This window comes from Epinephelus fuscoguttatus, linkage group LG1 (genome assembly GCF_011397635.1).
Source record: "Epinephelus fuscoguttatus linkage group LG1, E.fuscoguttatus.final_Chr_v1".
Taxonomy (NCBI): domain Eukaryota; kingdom Metazoa; phylum Chordata; class Actinopteri; order Perciformes; family Serranidae; genus Epinephelus; species Epinephelus fuscoguttatus.
The window spans coordinates 37,423,173-37,439,370 of record NC_064752.1 but is presented as its reverse complement, the minus strand read 5'-3'; the positions used below and the strand labels follow the sequence as shown (position 1 = coordinate 37,439,370).

The 16,198-nt window shown below is 41.4% G+C and overlaps 1 protein-coding gene across 4 annotated transcripts in view; it reads left to right on the top strand.

The window, feature by feature from the left end:
• Positions 1-291: 291 nt before the first annotated feature.
• elmo2 (engulfment and cell motility 2) overlaps positions 292-16,198 on the top strand; it is a 35,836-nt gene continuing 19,929 nt past the window's right edge. For 2 of the 4 annotated variants that reach the window (XM_049579396.1, XM_049579379.1), the window contains exons 1-10: positions 292-436; positions 6,037-6,106; positions 6,455-6,552; positions 7,037-7,077; positions 8,020-8,092; positions 8,186-8,236; positions 9,969-10,138; positions 10,268-10,367; positions 10,812-10,963; positions 12,554-12,632. In XM_049579396.1, the coding sequence (XP_049435353.1) occupies positions 6,475-6,552; positions 7,037-7,077; positions 8,020-8,092; positions 8,186-8,236; positions 9,969-10,138; positions 10,268-10,367; positions 10,812-10,963; positions 12,554-12,632 (744 nt within the window). In that variant the 5' untranslated portion in view covers positions 292-436; positions 6,037-6,106; positions 6,455-6,474. The remainder of the gene's footprint in view (positions 437-6,036; positions 6,107-6,454; positions 6,553-7,036; positions 7,078-8,019; positions 8,093-8,185; positions 8,237-9,968; positions 10,139-10,267; positions 10,368-10,811; positions 10,964-12,553; positions 12,633-16,198) is intronic. The other 2 variants (XM_049579404.1, XM_049579387.1) reach the window with 2 other exon arrangements.

Sequence of the window (16,198 nt, the reverse complement as noted above, 5' to 3'; positions counted from 1 at the left end):
TTGGCATCTTATTAAGTGATATTCTCAGCTTTAGGTCGTATTGGTTTGGGCTTAAATGATACAAACTACCTTGGAAGAAAGGTAAAATTTAATGAAATGAGGAAAAAACAAAGGCTATAGATACACACGTCTTGTGCAAAGTAAGATGTCTTATTAAAACTCACTATGACCCTGTCAGAGATCACTGCACCTTTGTCATATACATACAGAGACAGTGATCTCGCATCCTTTGCACAGTAACTTAACTGTCTGCATTAGAGGAAGATGTCAGAGTGTGCAGTAATGATGAGATGAAGGGCCTGTCTCATTAGCAGACGGTGACATTTACACTGTGTCCCGCCTACAAGGCGTGGAATAGTGTCTCCTTTCCAAAAGTATCTCACAGGAGCGAGGGAGAGAGGGATACTGAGAGCATCATCGATGGCCCAGTCACAGGGTGAGTAACATTGAGTCTCGATGTTATCTGCTTTGTAGGCTTTAATAAAATCATAGAGCCGTTTATAAAGTAGATCCATCAGGACAGAACCCGAACCGCCGCCGGGAGTCGGGCTGCATCATGACTGCAATGGAGGAGCAGGCAGAGACTGGCTGGATGACTGAATCACGTTAGCCGCCTTTTGAGGAATAACACTGGTATTGACTGTAATAGCGAGTGAGTTTACATTTTACTGTTACTTTCACTCGGGGAATAACAGGAGGTAGTGTTGTCTATGTTAGCAGCTGTTTAATATAACGTGCCGACATTATCGCGAGTTGTGATTGATTTCGCTAAATATCACAAGGGTGCAAATTGGAGCCGTTGCTGCACCAGTGTGTGAGCTCCCTGTGGTTATCATAGCACCAGCCCAGGCTGATAAATCATATAAAATCAGGCCTTAAACATTTTTTAATTAAGTTTATGATACATGAAGTGTGTATCGATGAAATTAACGGTGGCTGCTAAAACGTCCGAGACGATAGCTAACGTGCCAACCAACCATCTCCTAATATTCAAGACTGTTATCGCGCTTTATGTAAAATACTGTAACGTTAAATATGTTTTAATTTAATTATCTTTCTATGACAATGGGATGAAGGAAAATGCTGAAGCTGTTTTTCCCCTCTCACAATAAGCGTCGTATCACCAGAGGGGGCGCCACTCCGCATATTAAACTAGCTAACTGTTAGCTACCACAAAAGTTAGGCGCTTCACAGCCTCGCGACATGTGTGAGTGTTTTATTTGAAGCAGCCCAGACAGAAGGAACCCCCTTACCACATTATAAGAACAGTAAAATGGCGTCAGAAACATCCGGGTCGCGGTGAGAAGTAGCTGGTGGGGGACAGGAGAAGAAGTTTAGCCTTTAGAAACGAGGCTCAGACCACACTGTGGGATTTCTTTTCAGGCTCGAGCTCCTTCGCAGTTGTTGCTATGCTACCACCGCAGCGCGTGCAGCCAAAGAACTGCTGCCAAGAGGTCTCAGTTAAAAGCTCCCAGTACAGCAGCCCAGCACCAGTCATACACCAGTGAGATGACGCGGCTGTAGGAAAAAAGGAAACAGTAGTCATGATAGAAAGCAGTTCCCTCTCTGTGCTGTCCTTAGCTGAGACACCAAATAAATATGTCACAGCAGGAGAGGCACAGGTATCATTCATATCAGTAACTGCAGCTGTGTCAGTTCAGTGGCCCACTTGCACTACTGGGTCAAGTCAATTTTATTTATATAGCTCAATATCACAAAAGTGTCTTAAGTGGCTTTACAGTCTATATAGCATATGACAGCCGTATCCTTAGGTTTCTGATTTTAATAAGGAAAAACCTTTTAACAAGGGAAAAAATGGAAGGAGGGATAGCTCACCCAGGATGGACAGACATGCAATAGATGTTGTGTGTACAGAGACCAACATAGTAGAATTACAGTATGGACAACCAGGACAACATTATACATAGATTTTTAACACATTAAGAACATGGATCTAGGAGGATATCAAGCAACTCAGTGCTGCCAAACAGAGTCTGGACAACATGACCTCCTCTCCACCTCGATGATTTGGAAAGAGAGACTACACAAGAGGCAGTGCTCAAGCTTACCATTCACACAGAGGGAGGGAGACACACAGTAGAGGAGAGGCTGGAAGATTGAGATCCAAAAATCAGGAATGGGGCACTGATAGCTAGGAGGGACAGAAATGTCCCAGGATGCCTGAGATAGTCACAATTTGTAAGAACAGGATCTATCAGGGTTCAACATATGAATATTCCACTACAGGTTCTGCAGAAGAATCTGGAGAGTCCTAAAGGGTGAGCAGCTAACAGACAGCTGCTTTTGGGTTCATTTGGCTACCATTTCAAAAATGATTCTAGGATTGTGTTTATTGTTACTGATCAAGCAAGAGAAATGGTACCATAAGAAGACGTCAACTTCAAATTTTGATTCAGGCCATTTGTATTCCAGTCTCCTGCAGGCCTGATTAAAAGTAGGTATGCTATCATTAATTCAGAGTTGAGACCTCTGACTGTCAAGAGACAAGAAAGAGCTGTGTTTAAGTCAGTGGCACTGGTTTGGACAGGTCCAGTCTCTGCGGTGAACAGAGATGGGACCACAGGCAATCACTCACAAAGAAGGCTGCATTTAAAGTTGACGGACCAATGTGGCGAGTGGTAAATACATCAGCGCCAACATTACAAAGATGGGCTAGTGTCGCTTTGGATTTGATAAGAAAAAGATCTGACAGCATGAATGTGACAGGACAGACAGAGCAGAAATCTCTATCCCGAGTGATAGAATCAAGTCAAGGGTGTTAGGACTGCAGTGAGTGGGTTCATGTACAAACTGGCTGAAAGGTATGGAAAGTATAGAGAAGTGCCTGAAACTAAGGCTTCGCTTTGAGGATGAAAGGCCTCATTCAGGTGAATATGGAGATAACCAATAATGACCATCAGAATGTGTAACAAGGTCTGTGATATGTTATCAGAGTCTGTTTTCCTGGACAAAGGAAATCATAGTTGGTGGTAGAAATGCTCTTATCTGACTTTTTTGATCCTGATACTGATACCTGGGCAGCACCGACTAATACTGAGAACCAATCTGATACCAGTGTTTAATTGATAAGCTGTATGCCTCACTGTGTGGAAGTTACTGCTGGGATCACTCTTCTGTGTAAGGCAAAATCGGGCTTGACTTAAACATTGCTTTCCTATTTTGTAAAACAAAGTGAATACCTAGATATGGCAATGTGTTTTAAAAAAAAATTCAAATTTAATATTGTCAGATTGCACAGGACAACTAAATCCAGCAACTCATTTGCCCAAGTTAGTCCCACATGGGGCAGTACCGATGGGGCACTTGTGAGAAAACAGTGGCGCATAACGACAAAGTTCAGAGCCATTGTTAATGTTAATAGGAACATTACATGGAAAACACAAGTGCATCGTCTACTTAATAGTGGTTACATTTGACTGAATGGTAACGCTGGGAAATCAGACCAGAACTTTTATTTTTAGCTGCACTCTCACTTATTTTCTAAAAAATGAATGGAGTAATCATTCGATGATTTTTTCAACCTTTATTTATACTCCAGAGACCCAATGATGGTTTTCCTAACAGAAAAGGCAATACCATATTAAAAATAATAAAAGCTATTAAAAATTTCCAATCCGGGAAAATAATTTGATTGATAAACTAGGATTATTACAGTGTAAAACAAAACACTATCATATAAAAAAGCCTATCATTTAAGCAATTAGGGTAGATCATTTGATTGATAAATTAAAGTGATTAAACTGTAAAATAAGAATCAAACGGTTAATTAGTTTGTCATAGTGTTTCATTATTCATTATCACTATTAGTTGTATTAGTCATTATTCATCATATTAAAATGTAATATGATGTTACTGATGGATGATAAATCATGAATATCAATAGTCCTACATGCTGCATAATAATATTGGCACAAAGGAACACGGCTTTGCTGCATAGATAACAACTATAACAGCTCTAACACTGCATAACATCATTCAAAGCTTTAGCCAAATGTCAGTGCTGAAATATTTAGATTAGCATAAGAACTTATGGAAAACATTTCCCATGTGTTTTTTAAGTACAAGAACAAACTTTTCAGAAAGGGCTGAGAGATCACACATTATGTGATGTAATGGGCAGTCTGCTTAAAGATGCGGAGGCGGTGCGGTTTCTCCATCAGATGGCTGCTTGGAATCTGAATTTAATTGGCAGTTTTCACTCGGTATCATTTGCAGAGTTCAACTTAATTTGTTGTTGTTGATGTTAATCACATATACATCGCCCCATCTCAATCTGTTGATCTCTCTAATTTGTGACAAATTATGTGGAGAACGCAAAGTGACGATCCCCTGGTTCAAAGTTACCAAGATGAAGGGATTCAGGCGTGCTTATTATTTATAGTACCAGAGTTTAAATTTTTATTCCAACTTTGAGATGTCTTCCTCATGAGGACCCGGCAGCCGCTCTGCAACGATGTGCTGACAACCGAGTTTCAAAAGAAGAAACTTATGTTTGAGGGCGGAATGCTCTTTATTTCACGAATGATCAGAGGACGACAGTGTCAGACGTCAGTGATTTTTTTGGCGCACGCTGACAGGTGAACATATTTATAGAATCAGACTAACAAAGGCTTGCGCTGCAGCGCTGGAAATGTACTACAACACTGGTAAACCTCTCGAGAAGACGGTTGTTTATTCAGGCAGGCTGAGGGTTGTTTTTACAACCAACAATTTGGTGATTATGAAGATTGCTTTTCAAACAAACAGCACCTTGAATGCATAGAGCCATTTGCAGAACAGCAGTGTCTCTTTCTTTACCGCTGACTTTCAGTCACCAGCAGAATCCATCAGACAGCTTTTCATGCTCACTTCATGTCCGAGCAGAGAGAGAAATCTCCTTTTGTTGCCAAAGACCGGCTGCTGTTTGCCTTTTACTGTTGTATTTCAGAACAAATAATGAAGCAAGTGTAACAGGCATCGGTACACCAATAAAATGTGAGGTAATGTGGCTAATAAAAGAATCTCTCTGTCTCTGGGTCAATAATACTGTGCTTTTGCAATGATGTAAATTAAACAGCTGTAAAGACTGAATTAATATGTGATCTACATGAGAGTTAGAAATAAAATGTGATTTTAGAGCAGATGGCCAGACAGTTATATTTCATTTTGTTCTATGTTGCAGCTATTTCTGCGCAGCTTTTGGGGCATGCTGCTGTACGTATGATTTATTTGTGAATTTATTTATTCATTGCTCCAATGCAAAATGGGAAGAGAGTCAGGGGACCCTGATAAATCTGTGGACTCCGTTTTTTAAAGCACTACAATAACAAAGAGTGATATTCTTTGTGTTTTCTTTAACATACTTCTAGAGCTCGACTGATACTGGGATTTTGAGGCTGATAGCTACATATACAGTATGAGAGTTTCAAAAATCAATGCCAATGTAGCAATATACTTTAAACCTGTCTTTAAAGAATTGTGAGCAAAATATTCTTAAATAAGGTTAGTCACTGGCATTTCAGCACTGCAGTTTCTTTACTATAATTGGAGCTAAGCCTTCAATGGACCATTGAAGTCAGACTCTATTCGTCCCACCTTACATTGTGCTTTTTCTTCTTTAACCTGCATGATACCACAGTGTTTGGAACAAAGCCATTTTAGTCAGATGCTTCAAAGTAAAACGTCAAAAAAAAGTTGGTGAAGAAATGTGAAGCACAAATGATATTTGGCATATTTATTGGAAATAATAATAACAAGTCAAGGGCAACGAAGCACAGCAAACCCAGAGCCCAGTAGGCAGAAGGCTCAACCCAGGCAAGATCTGTGTGTGTGTGTGTGTGTGTGTGTGTGTGTGTGTGTGTGTGTGTGTGTGTGAGTGGGTGGTTTTGTAAAACAGTCATGCTTATTGATCTGCTCACTGACAGATTCAGTTCAGAGGAGAGAAAATGCAGGGATGGAGCGAGCTGAGCTTTTGGGCTAGAAGGAAAACAAGGTTTCGCACTGACACGACCGCTGTGTGGGTTTGTGTGTTCGCAGGGGAGCTGACTCAGTGGTTTCTACTGCAGAGCTGTGAGAGTGATTGACCCCCTCAACACTTCTCCGTTAGGTGATGTATAACCTTTAGTTCATATCGCTCTCAAGTTAATCAAACATCAGACTGAAAACCAAAAATGTTTTTGCTCTGCTTGAGTCCAAACATTTTGACACACTGTAGGAGTGCAGAATAAGAAAAGCTCTGAATTACGTCAGTGAAGTAGTACTTATGTTACGTTCTGAAGAGGTGAGCTGTCGAACATGATTCATTGTTTATCATTTTAATGCCGTTTGTGTCACATTCAAATGTAATTCAGTGTTCAAAGGAAGTGGAAAGAGTTTTAACAGCTGGTGTTACCAACCTACATCCTGTCCAATAACTGAAGTCATACTAGAGATTAAATTCTTTTTTCTTCTGCAGGGTGCTGTGACAACACAGCCATGCCGCCCCCAGCTGACATCGTGAAGGTGGCTATTGAATGGCCTGGTGCTAATGCTCAGCTTATAGAGATGGACCAGGTCTGTACTTGCATAAACATGGCATTAAGTTCCAGTTTGCCTTATTTTATCTTATTGTTTATTTTTGGAAGGACATAATTAAAAGTAAAGCACCAGAGTTAGCTAGCAGCTAATTAGCATGTGTTGTCCCTGGGCAGGTAGACATGAAACAACAAACAGAGCAGCAAACACACCACATGAGACAGCACAACAATTACAGTACTCACCATAATCTAATAATTATACTTCTGCTAGCTGTTAGTGGCTTTAGAAAATGATGAGATTACTGAATGGGAACATTATGTTTTAATTTTATTTGTTAGTGAAAGGCATGAGTAATGCTGAGATGTTTTTTAGTTATGCAGAATACAGGTACCTTAAAGGTTATTATAATCAATAACCCGTCATGATTAATAGATTTAGGAAATGTAATTTTGCTTTTTAAGAGTATGTGCTCCCCCACAAGCTGTCATTGTTGCAATGTTGTCATTTTGTCTGTTTGCAGAAAAGACCATTGTCCTCAATAATACGGGAAGTATGTGATGGGTAAGCATTCTGCTGCACTTTTTGATATTTCTGTAATGGTTTTGTATCATTTCTGGCTATCTGTTTGATTACCAACTAATTAAATGTTTGTATATCTATGATATAAGACTAAAATAAGCTCAGTCCTGTCACGGTCCTGGCAGTTGTGTAGACACTAGCTGTATCACAGCAGTTCAGTGGTTCACACACACAGAGATCTGATGACTTGTGGGAGGAGCTGTTGATGACACCGCACGTGTGGCGGATAAACAGGAAACAACTGATAGCAGGAATTAGTGAGCAGCTAGTAGCAAGAGGGAAACGCCAACCTGACAGACACTGTAAAGATGAGCAACTGAGGAGACAAGGAATTTGACTAGCCGCGGCTTCCCTCCCACGTCACTGTTTACGTCACACACTGAGCTACACGTTTGCTACTTGCTCACGCCCCCCATTACCCCGAAAATGCACATTCTGTATAAACAAAAGTATTTTGCTGCACTCCCCGATTTTGTTTTTATACTGCCAATGCTGAAAGAAGACTGATCGGCCTTCCTGCAAATTTGCACAATTCCTATCTAAAACGGGGCTACTGTCGTCTCAGTGTTTGGTGCCTGCTCTTTAGTCGTGTACTTAAAGTGATGAATATTTCAAATTTTATCTCACCATCCACCTCTTGGCTGCATCAACCCACTGCCTCCTTTTTCCGTTTGAAACAGAGAATTCTTTGCACTTTACTGTTCACACCCACTGAATAATTCTCCTCCACAATCTCTCAGTTTTGCCACTCGTATAAATACAACTGCTGGAGGGAGCAGTCGAACTTTAACAACATTTGGTTCATGCATACCGGAGTATGCTGCATTAAACATTCAACAAGTTCACCTCATGTCCCAGTACTTTGGTTGGTATCTAACACTTGATCTAATTATTTTATCTTCATCTCTCTGTCCTCATCCTCAGCTGGTCTTTATCAGGCTCTGAGCAGTTTGCTCTGCGCTATGCTGATGGGCCTCAGCTTTATATCACTGAGCAGGTGAGCTTCACTGTGTCCTTCCTAAGCTTGGGTTGATGACTTTGTAAATAACTGTTTGAACATATAGAAATAATCTTCTTTTTAATCTTACAGAGCCGCGGTGAAATCAAGAACGGGACCATCCTTCGCTTAGCCATTTCACCTGTGAGTCAGTTTTGTTTATTCCTGTTCAGTTGTGTCTTTATTAGGAAGTTTTGAAACTGAATTTTCCTTAAAATGAGACAGTGAGCTATTTGTACAATGAGTAACTGGTGTGTATTGTTGCTCCTTGCTCAGTCTTCTAATTCTTATTTTGTAGTGCCTTGAAAAGGTCTCTACACATGGACCAAACCAAAGCCTACCTCTGTGTAGGCAAACTTTTTGTGTCTTGCAAGACATGCTTGTCTGTACTCCATAGCCTAACTGTCAGTGCATGGTGGTGGGAGAACACTGCTTTTAAAAGGATGAAAGGGGGCTGATGCGATTTGCTGTGGTTGATAGCAGCCTCCAACACACTCAATAATAATGTATGATAATATATTCTTCCTAATCCTACCCTTCCTCCCAAGTGAACTGTGGGTGCACCTCACGCCTCCACCACCAAAACAAAGTGCTACCCAGTGCACTGTGCACCAGGCTGTTTTTTAAGGAATAATTTGGATTTACTTCAACTTGCCTGGATCTGGTTCAGCTTTGTCTTATCATGCTCCAAGCAGTTGTGCATTTCTTCAAGCCTAGATTCCCATTAGTGCTATAGAGGCTTTAATGTTTTACTTTGAAGTTCTCTTGCTGGCCATTTCACAGTCATCTAAACACAAAACATTTTTGGACAAAGGCAGGTAAAAGTTATATCATACAGGCTTCATTAACCCCGTTGAGTTGAAGCTCTGTAGCAGCTGTCACTTGTTCTTTAGAGGCATACTGTTAAATCAGCAAAATAAAATGATGCCCCAAAAAACCCCAAAGTGCAGCAGCAACGTACTCAGCCAATACCAGATAAGCGATATATTCGTTCAATTGCCCAACCCTATAGAGACAGTGTGCATAAAAGTCCCACCTCTACTAGAAGGGAAAACAACTCATTGTACAGTTGATGGCTAGAAAACAACACAAAAATGAAAGAACATAATAAAGAATTGATAACAAAATTTTTACAAGCTGTTAAACAGAAAAACTGAGCTTTTAAGCAATAAGATGTGAGGATTCAGAAAGAATATATATAGGAAAACTGTGGGATCCTGACACTCACTATGCCTATGTGCAGCAAGCATTTTGCTTATTTGGCCAGACAGACTGCCTGGGGTCAGAGGTTGAGACTAGCTAAGCTATAATGCCTGGTTTTGATCTTTGTTAGCTTAAATGATGATCATATGTGGTGATCTGATAGTTGTGGATATCAAAGTAGGTCACTACTGGCCATTCAGTGAGATTGTCTCGCCAAGTTAGCAAGGTAAGGAGAGGGAACGCTGAGATAGATTGGATTGAAGACAGACTGGTTGCTATAGTGACTCACTATCGCCTTCCAAGGTATAAGGTATTAAAAGACTGGACTGGCCATGGCTAGCTGGTTAGCATGCTCATTTCAGCAGGTCTTTTGAATGTTTTAAATTAAAATTCTAGCCATATCTTACACATTGCCCCTTTAACTCATAACATATAAACAGGTTGTAATATTTAAACAGGTAGCACTTTGACATTATAGTTATTTAGCACTGAAAGTATATGGAGACAATGCATTAGTGTTGAAATACACAGACTAGCAGGATGTGCTAATACAACCATTTGAGAATACTTTGACACATATATTATAAAGAATGACCCGAGGCATAGCCTTAAAATCATCGTTCAGAGAATGGTTGGGTGACTAAATTTGAAAGTCATGTTTTTTGTGTGATAGGCTCGTGCTGCTCGTCAGCTCCTGGAGAGGATCCAGTCCCACGGTATCGATGCTCGCCTGGAGGCTCTAAAAGAGCTCGCCAAGCTGTCTGCAGACCCAACCTTCGCTGCAGAGTTCATCAATATGGAGGGCATTGGGACGCTGGCACGTCTTGTTGAAAGTGGCACACAGTGAGCACAGATTCTGTTTTTCTGGCAGCGATGATGTTTTTACTTTTTTATCCATGTGTTATTATTTCTTTAAAGTTGGTGAAGGTCAGACGATGTAAGACGTCTCTGACTGTTCTTTGCACTCTTCAGCTTTGGTGAAATGCTGGCCTTCACTCTCACTGCCTTCCTGGAGCTAATGGATCACGGCATTGTGTCTTGGGACCTTATCTCCCTGTCCTTCATCAAACAGGTACCTCCTCCAACAAAAGAGCAATTCATGCTACTCATTAGCTTCACACAGAGCCCACTGGACAAACCACGCTGGGTTAAAATCTCAAGGACTGCCTTTTTTATTCCTTTTTATTCATATGCTTTTATTTAATTACTTTATCAACCTTTCTTCCTACATGCCGGAAATGTGTGGGCGGCGTTGCCTAGCAACTCCCCACATTATTTCAAGCTTCCTCAGTGTGTACAGTGTGTGACTAGTTTTGTTCTCAAAACTTTGTGGTCTTGACAGTCGCTCTGGGAAACTTTCTGTTCTCCTGGATTAGTTTTCTTTTAGAAACAGTTTTCATCAGGAGAGGGAACTCTACTTTTGGTTACAAGCTCTTGTTGAATTGACTCAGAACGGTGCTGTTGATGATGTGAAAGATTCAGTCTTCATGTTGCTTGGTCTTATGTGCTCACTCAGATTGCAGGCTATGTGAACCAGCCGATGGTGGATGTGTCCATCTTGCAGCGCTCTCTAGCGATCCTGGAGAGCATGGTTCTCAACAGCCACAGCCTGTACCATCGGGTGGCACAGGAGATCACCGTGGGACAGCTCATCGGGCACCTGCAAGTGTGAGCACACACACACGCACAGGGGCGTCCTGCACTCTGATATGGGGGGGCAGATGAGTGAATGTAGCAGTATGGGGTAACTTAGGAAATAAAATATTAGAAATATGCCACCATATTTGGCTGGTGGCATTATTCTAAGGGTGAATTCAGGATGCTTAGATGACCCCTGTCAAACACCAAGGCTGCTGTTATTCTAGTTTATTCTTATTGCCAACAGATCACATGAAAAACAAAACCAGCAATGCATTAGTGTGTGGCTTTCAGCACAGAGCCCATTGGCACCTGTTGAAGACGTAGACCTTAAAGCTGGAGTGTGGAACTTTTGTCTCCCTCCTCAGGCCATGAGAGTAATTACGCAAACAATGTTGACTCATGCTAATAACGTATCCCTGCAGGTGAGCTCGCTGCATCCCCCCACCCTTTAGAAACACCCTTATTTAATTTTAATCCTTCTTCTGAATGCAGAGTTTCTTTTTTATGAGAAGCATCCACTCCAGAAACTTTTCCTGGACGCCTCTTAGGATTTTCCAGTATAGCTTCTCCACTCCCAGAGGTCTCTCCTCCCTTCCTTTTTTCCTACTTCTTTTAATCTAATTATCTTATTTCAAACTGTCAATTTATATAGTAGCAGAGGAAAACATCAGAATCATGCACACAGATGAGGCCAAACGTAAAAAGACAATAATCTAATGTAAACTAAATGAATTAATCTCTCCCCTCTTTCAGTCTGGCTGGCTGATGTATAGCACACCACTTCTGGTGCACCAGTGCTTAAAAGTCACCACAGTGCTGCACTCCAGCTTCAAAAAACAGGCCATATGTACGCTTTATAAACATAATTTCCTAAAACAGCCGGGCCTGAAAGAGGCACTTTGTGCTGCAAGCTTTTCACAAATGTTATTCAATCAGAAGCAAATAGTGCATATATTATGGACTACTTTCAGCAGCACATTAATGCACATTTGGAACTCCAGTGAGTATTTACAACAGCAGAATGGTGTATGTGGGATCGCTAAAAATAACATAAATACCCATGGTAATAGAGTGCTACAGGAAAGAGTCCTAAAAAGTGGGAATGTGTTATCGTTTCTGCTCTCCCAGTTCCCTCGTCTTGAAGTCTTGGCTTATTTGTATGCATTTTTGGTTGGATGAAGAAAAAAGTTCATTTGTACGCTGAGTGTGGCTCTTCAGTGTGATTTGTAATAGTTTCTTGATAACAATGGAGCTCTGTAACAAAGAGGAAAAAAAGCTTTAGCAGGCAATATTTGTTAGTAGGATCCAATCATTGTTGGTTTTGATCTTTTTATGATAATAAAGCTATTGCCAGTGACTTTTAAATTTTCCAAGATACTACTCAGCTTTACTGGTCGCATAATAAAATTAGGAAAAACATAAAATTATTCCAAACAGCTGGTGTGAGAGAGGGGCTTCTAAAAATCCTGCACCCATTTCAGGTATAAGTAGTGATGGCTTTGAAAGTAAGATGAATTTGTTGTGTAGCATAGTTGTTAGTCTGTAGTTTAAACTCTGTGGAGATTTATGGAGCACGAAGCTTCTAACTGGTTGTTACGCTGGTTGATATTCCTTCAGGTCAAACCAGGAGATCCAAACCTACGCCATCGCCCTCATCAATGCTCTCTTCCTGAAGGCACCAGAGGACAGACGGCAGGTCAGTGCCAAGCGCTCGCAGCATTGTGTGCTGTGTAAGAGAAAAAGACTGAATACGCATAATGGATAGACATAGCTAGAATACTAATAATGTTCCATCCTCACATTGCGCTCTAAAAAAAGCCACTCATGCATAATAGACTGACATTGATTCATAACAGGCGCATCATGTTTTTGGTGTCAGAGAGCTGCAGATATTGCCTCACCCTGGCTGCTGATGTTTGCAGCACTATGTTACTTACTAAAGCTAATCTCATGTATTCGACGTCTGTCTGCCAGCTGTCAGGATTCTGTCTGTCTGACAGTCACCGCTGTAATGACACTCTCATTCAAAATAGTACTCGCTTTCCTTTGAAGTTTGCACATTTGTTATGCTGCAGTTATTTCAGAATAGCTCGACGAGGTAGGCCAACTGAGAGATGACTGTTTGTGCCAAACAGACAAAGAGCTGGGAGAGGATCCGAGCACAGTGCAGCAGTTAAGGATTCATTTGTCGGCTAAATTCAGTGAAAAGTGCTCATTTCTAGTGTGCTTAAGATGGAGAGTGGAGGGTGAAGAAATCCACAGAGATGATTAAGTGAAACCTGGCAGTGTTGGCAGTGTAGGCAGGATTTAACAAACGTGGTGTGAAAAATTATTCATATAACATCCAAATATACTAAAATATGACATTAAGTTCCGTTTGATTTAACAGAGTCAGACAGAAACGTCCCGAACAGATGCATTCTGGTTCTGAAATATCTTTGTAGCACAGCCAAATGTACAAAGACTAAAGAAGCGAGTGCTTCAATGGATGTCTGTCCAATATGTTACTCATCACTGTCACAATGTCTCATTAGTCTGTGCTCCGCTCACCCCGCAGTGATAACTTCTGTCCCAGCTCACACAATGCACTGGCATACTGCAGCGTTTCATCCTGTTTCATACATGGTTAGGTGCCCTGTGTCAGTGTTCTTTGTGTTGACGGTTCTCCATGTTGAAATTTGATTTACATGTGCTACTTGTGTATTTTCACATTTTTATAAGACTTTGAAGCCTTGTTCTGTTCAAAAGCTGTCCTATATAAGACCTGGAAAATAATATCTGAGGAATAATAATTCAAAAAAATATAAACTTAATAAAGTATAAACTTGCTAATTAAAGGGCCAGTGTGTAAAATGGGTTGAAAACAGTGACATCAGTGGTCAAATTCTAGATTGCAGGGCTCACTCGCTCACCCCTCCCGTTGGGTAAATGACGGTGGCCTCGTAGGGACAAAAAGCCTTGCGCACGAGTTTTTCAGGAGTAGGTCTATCTAGCGACGAGGTGAATGTTTATTTAGAAATCTAAGCCATGTTACGATATTGTAATGAATCACTCACGAGCAGGAGACCAGAGGAGCGTTTGGGAAAAAGGCCAGCTTATTTGAGCACTCCAGAAACTCCAGTAACACTCCAGGGGGTAAAAGACTCCGTCCCAAACTCTGACTCTTCTAGCGTAACAGACACACTTCATAACTTTACACACATACTCGTTTACCATACCGAGTGGGGACCCCCTCCTCTCTCTGCTCCACCAACCTCCAGCCCGCACACTGACTGACAGTGTAGCCTGTAAACAGAGCTCAGCTGTTTGTTTAGCCAAGCAATATCTCCGGACTATAGTAGCTGCAATGGACGACTTTGAACGCGATTTTGAAGAGTTTCTTGTAGCGGACACAGACCCAGAGCCATACCTGTTTGAGCTGGAGCATACAGATGAGGAACTCCATGTGTTTGATGCTGAGCGGGTGAGAAGAGAGGCTGAATCCTCCGCTCCCATTTTGCTGCACAGAATGGGATTCGGTGCTTCCATCATTGGGGAGATATATCACCAGTAGGAAAAGCGCAGCAGAGAAGTGCATCACAAGGAGTGAAGTTGCGTCTTCTTTTCCTCGCAGATGACGGTTCGGGTTCATTCTCTCCTGTTGCGTGTTAAGTATGGTCCATTCGCAAACTTTATAACTAAAAAAACTTTTCACTACTCTCTATCAAGAAACTACTAACACTCTCTGCTGTTTCCTCCTCCTCCTCCTTCCTTCCTCCCGCTGTCTTCGTTGGTTCATTTATACACGCGAAACGCGTTCTCTGGCTGGCTGGATTGTCCGCTCGGGCTGCCTTACATACATGGCGGTGCAAGATGGCGACCTCTCTAAAGCAAGGCCCTTGCTGTGTATATATATAAAAGCATAATTATAAGGCTATGAAAACCAAACGAATCTTATTTTATAGCAATTATACACTTGTATAAACATATTAATGGGTAGAATATTCAGACTCAGATTCAGATTGACAATAAACCATGCCAAATATTACACACTGGCCCTTTAAGACCTACACCACAGTAAAATATCACTTAAATAAAACATTAAAAATATTGTTTTAGCAGCTGAAGTGTCATGACGTACAATTTAAACACCATATTTACAACATTTTCAAAATGATTCCCCAAAATGTCTTCATCTATCACAAACTAAACTCTTTGCCTTCTGCATATTAGATTTCAGTATCCACATAAATGCAACACTAAAATTAGTAATAATAGTTGATGAAGCGAGAGCTGAGGATATGCAGGACAAGAAGGACAGGGGTCTGTTCAAAGCAGATACAGGGAAGATAAATGCCTTTAGTAATATGTTTGACAAATAGCTACATTAATGGTGCTCATGCTGGATTGTCCTTCTTTTTGGGACAGTGTCTACACTGATACAGATATTTGAAAATGTATCTTTTCCTTTATGTTTTGGCCTCTCGTCCACACGCAAACAGTTTTAGCTCAATAAAACAAAGATATTTTGAAATGCCTTCTAAAGTGCAGATTTTTCAAAATTCCAGTTGCTTTGTATCCGTGTGGAAATCTAAAATGGAGCATTTTGGAAATAGTGACATTATATCCTCAATTTGCACATAGTAATTGTTGCTGTGTGTCATGGGCATGCGCCAGGAACAATAATAAGAACCCTGGACTACCACTTCATTTGTCAGCACTGCCTGGTCTTTACACTTAAACTTTAGTATTGCTGCACCACTTCATGGATGAATGGAGGCATCTGCTGCGCCCACTGTTATTTGGTCCGTCTCAGCGTCCACGGTTTAAATCAGGGCCGCCCCTCCCTAAACGCAGAACACGTGCTGTGCGTAGGGCCTCATCTTCCATGGGGGGCCACATTTTGCGCGAGGGGACGCATATGCGCAATGGATGCGCACATGCGCTACCGTGAGGCACGCATAGAATCAGCTCGAGGAAGGAGAGAAGAGACCTGACAGCACTAGACATCTGAACAATAAGAGGGGTGCGCTGGCAGGCACTTAATGAGCTGCAGCAGGTGAAGAGTTGTCGACATGTCGTCCAAAAGAGCCTCAGGAGTATGTGCAGGGACGGGAGGGCAGTCGGGCTCCACAGAGGGGGAGACCCGAGCCTCGGGGGTATGTGTGGGGCCGGGAGGTCGGATGCTCCCAGAGAGGGGAGAGGGAGAAATATAGCTAAATAAGATGAAAATAAAAAAGAATGTCTCTGTATTTTATTTCTGTTTTCAGTGTTTAATTAAGG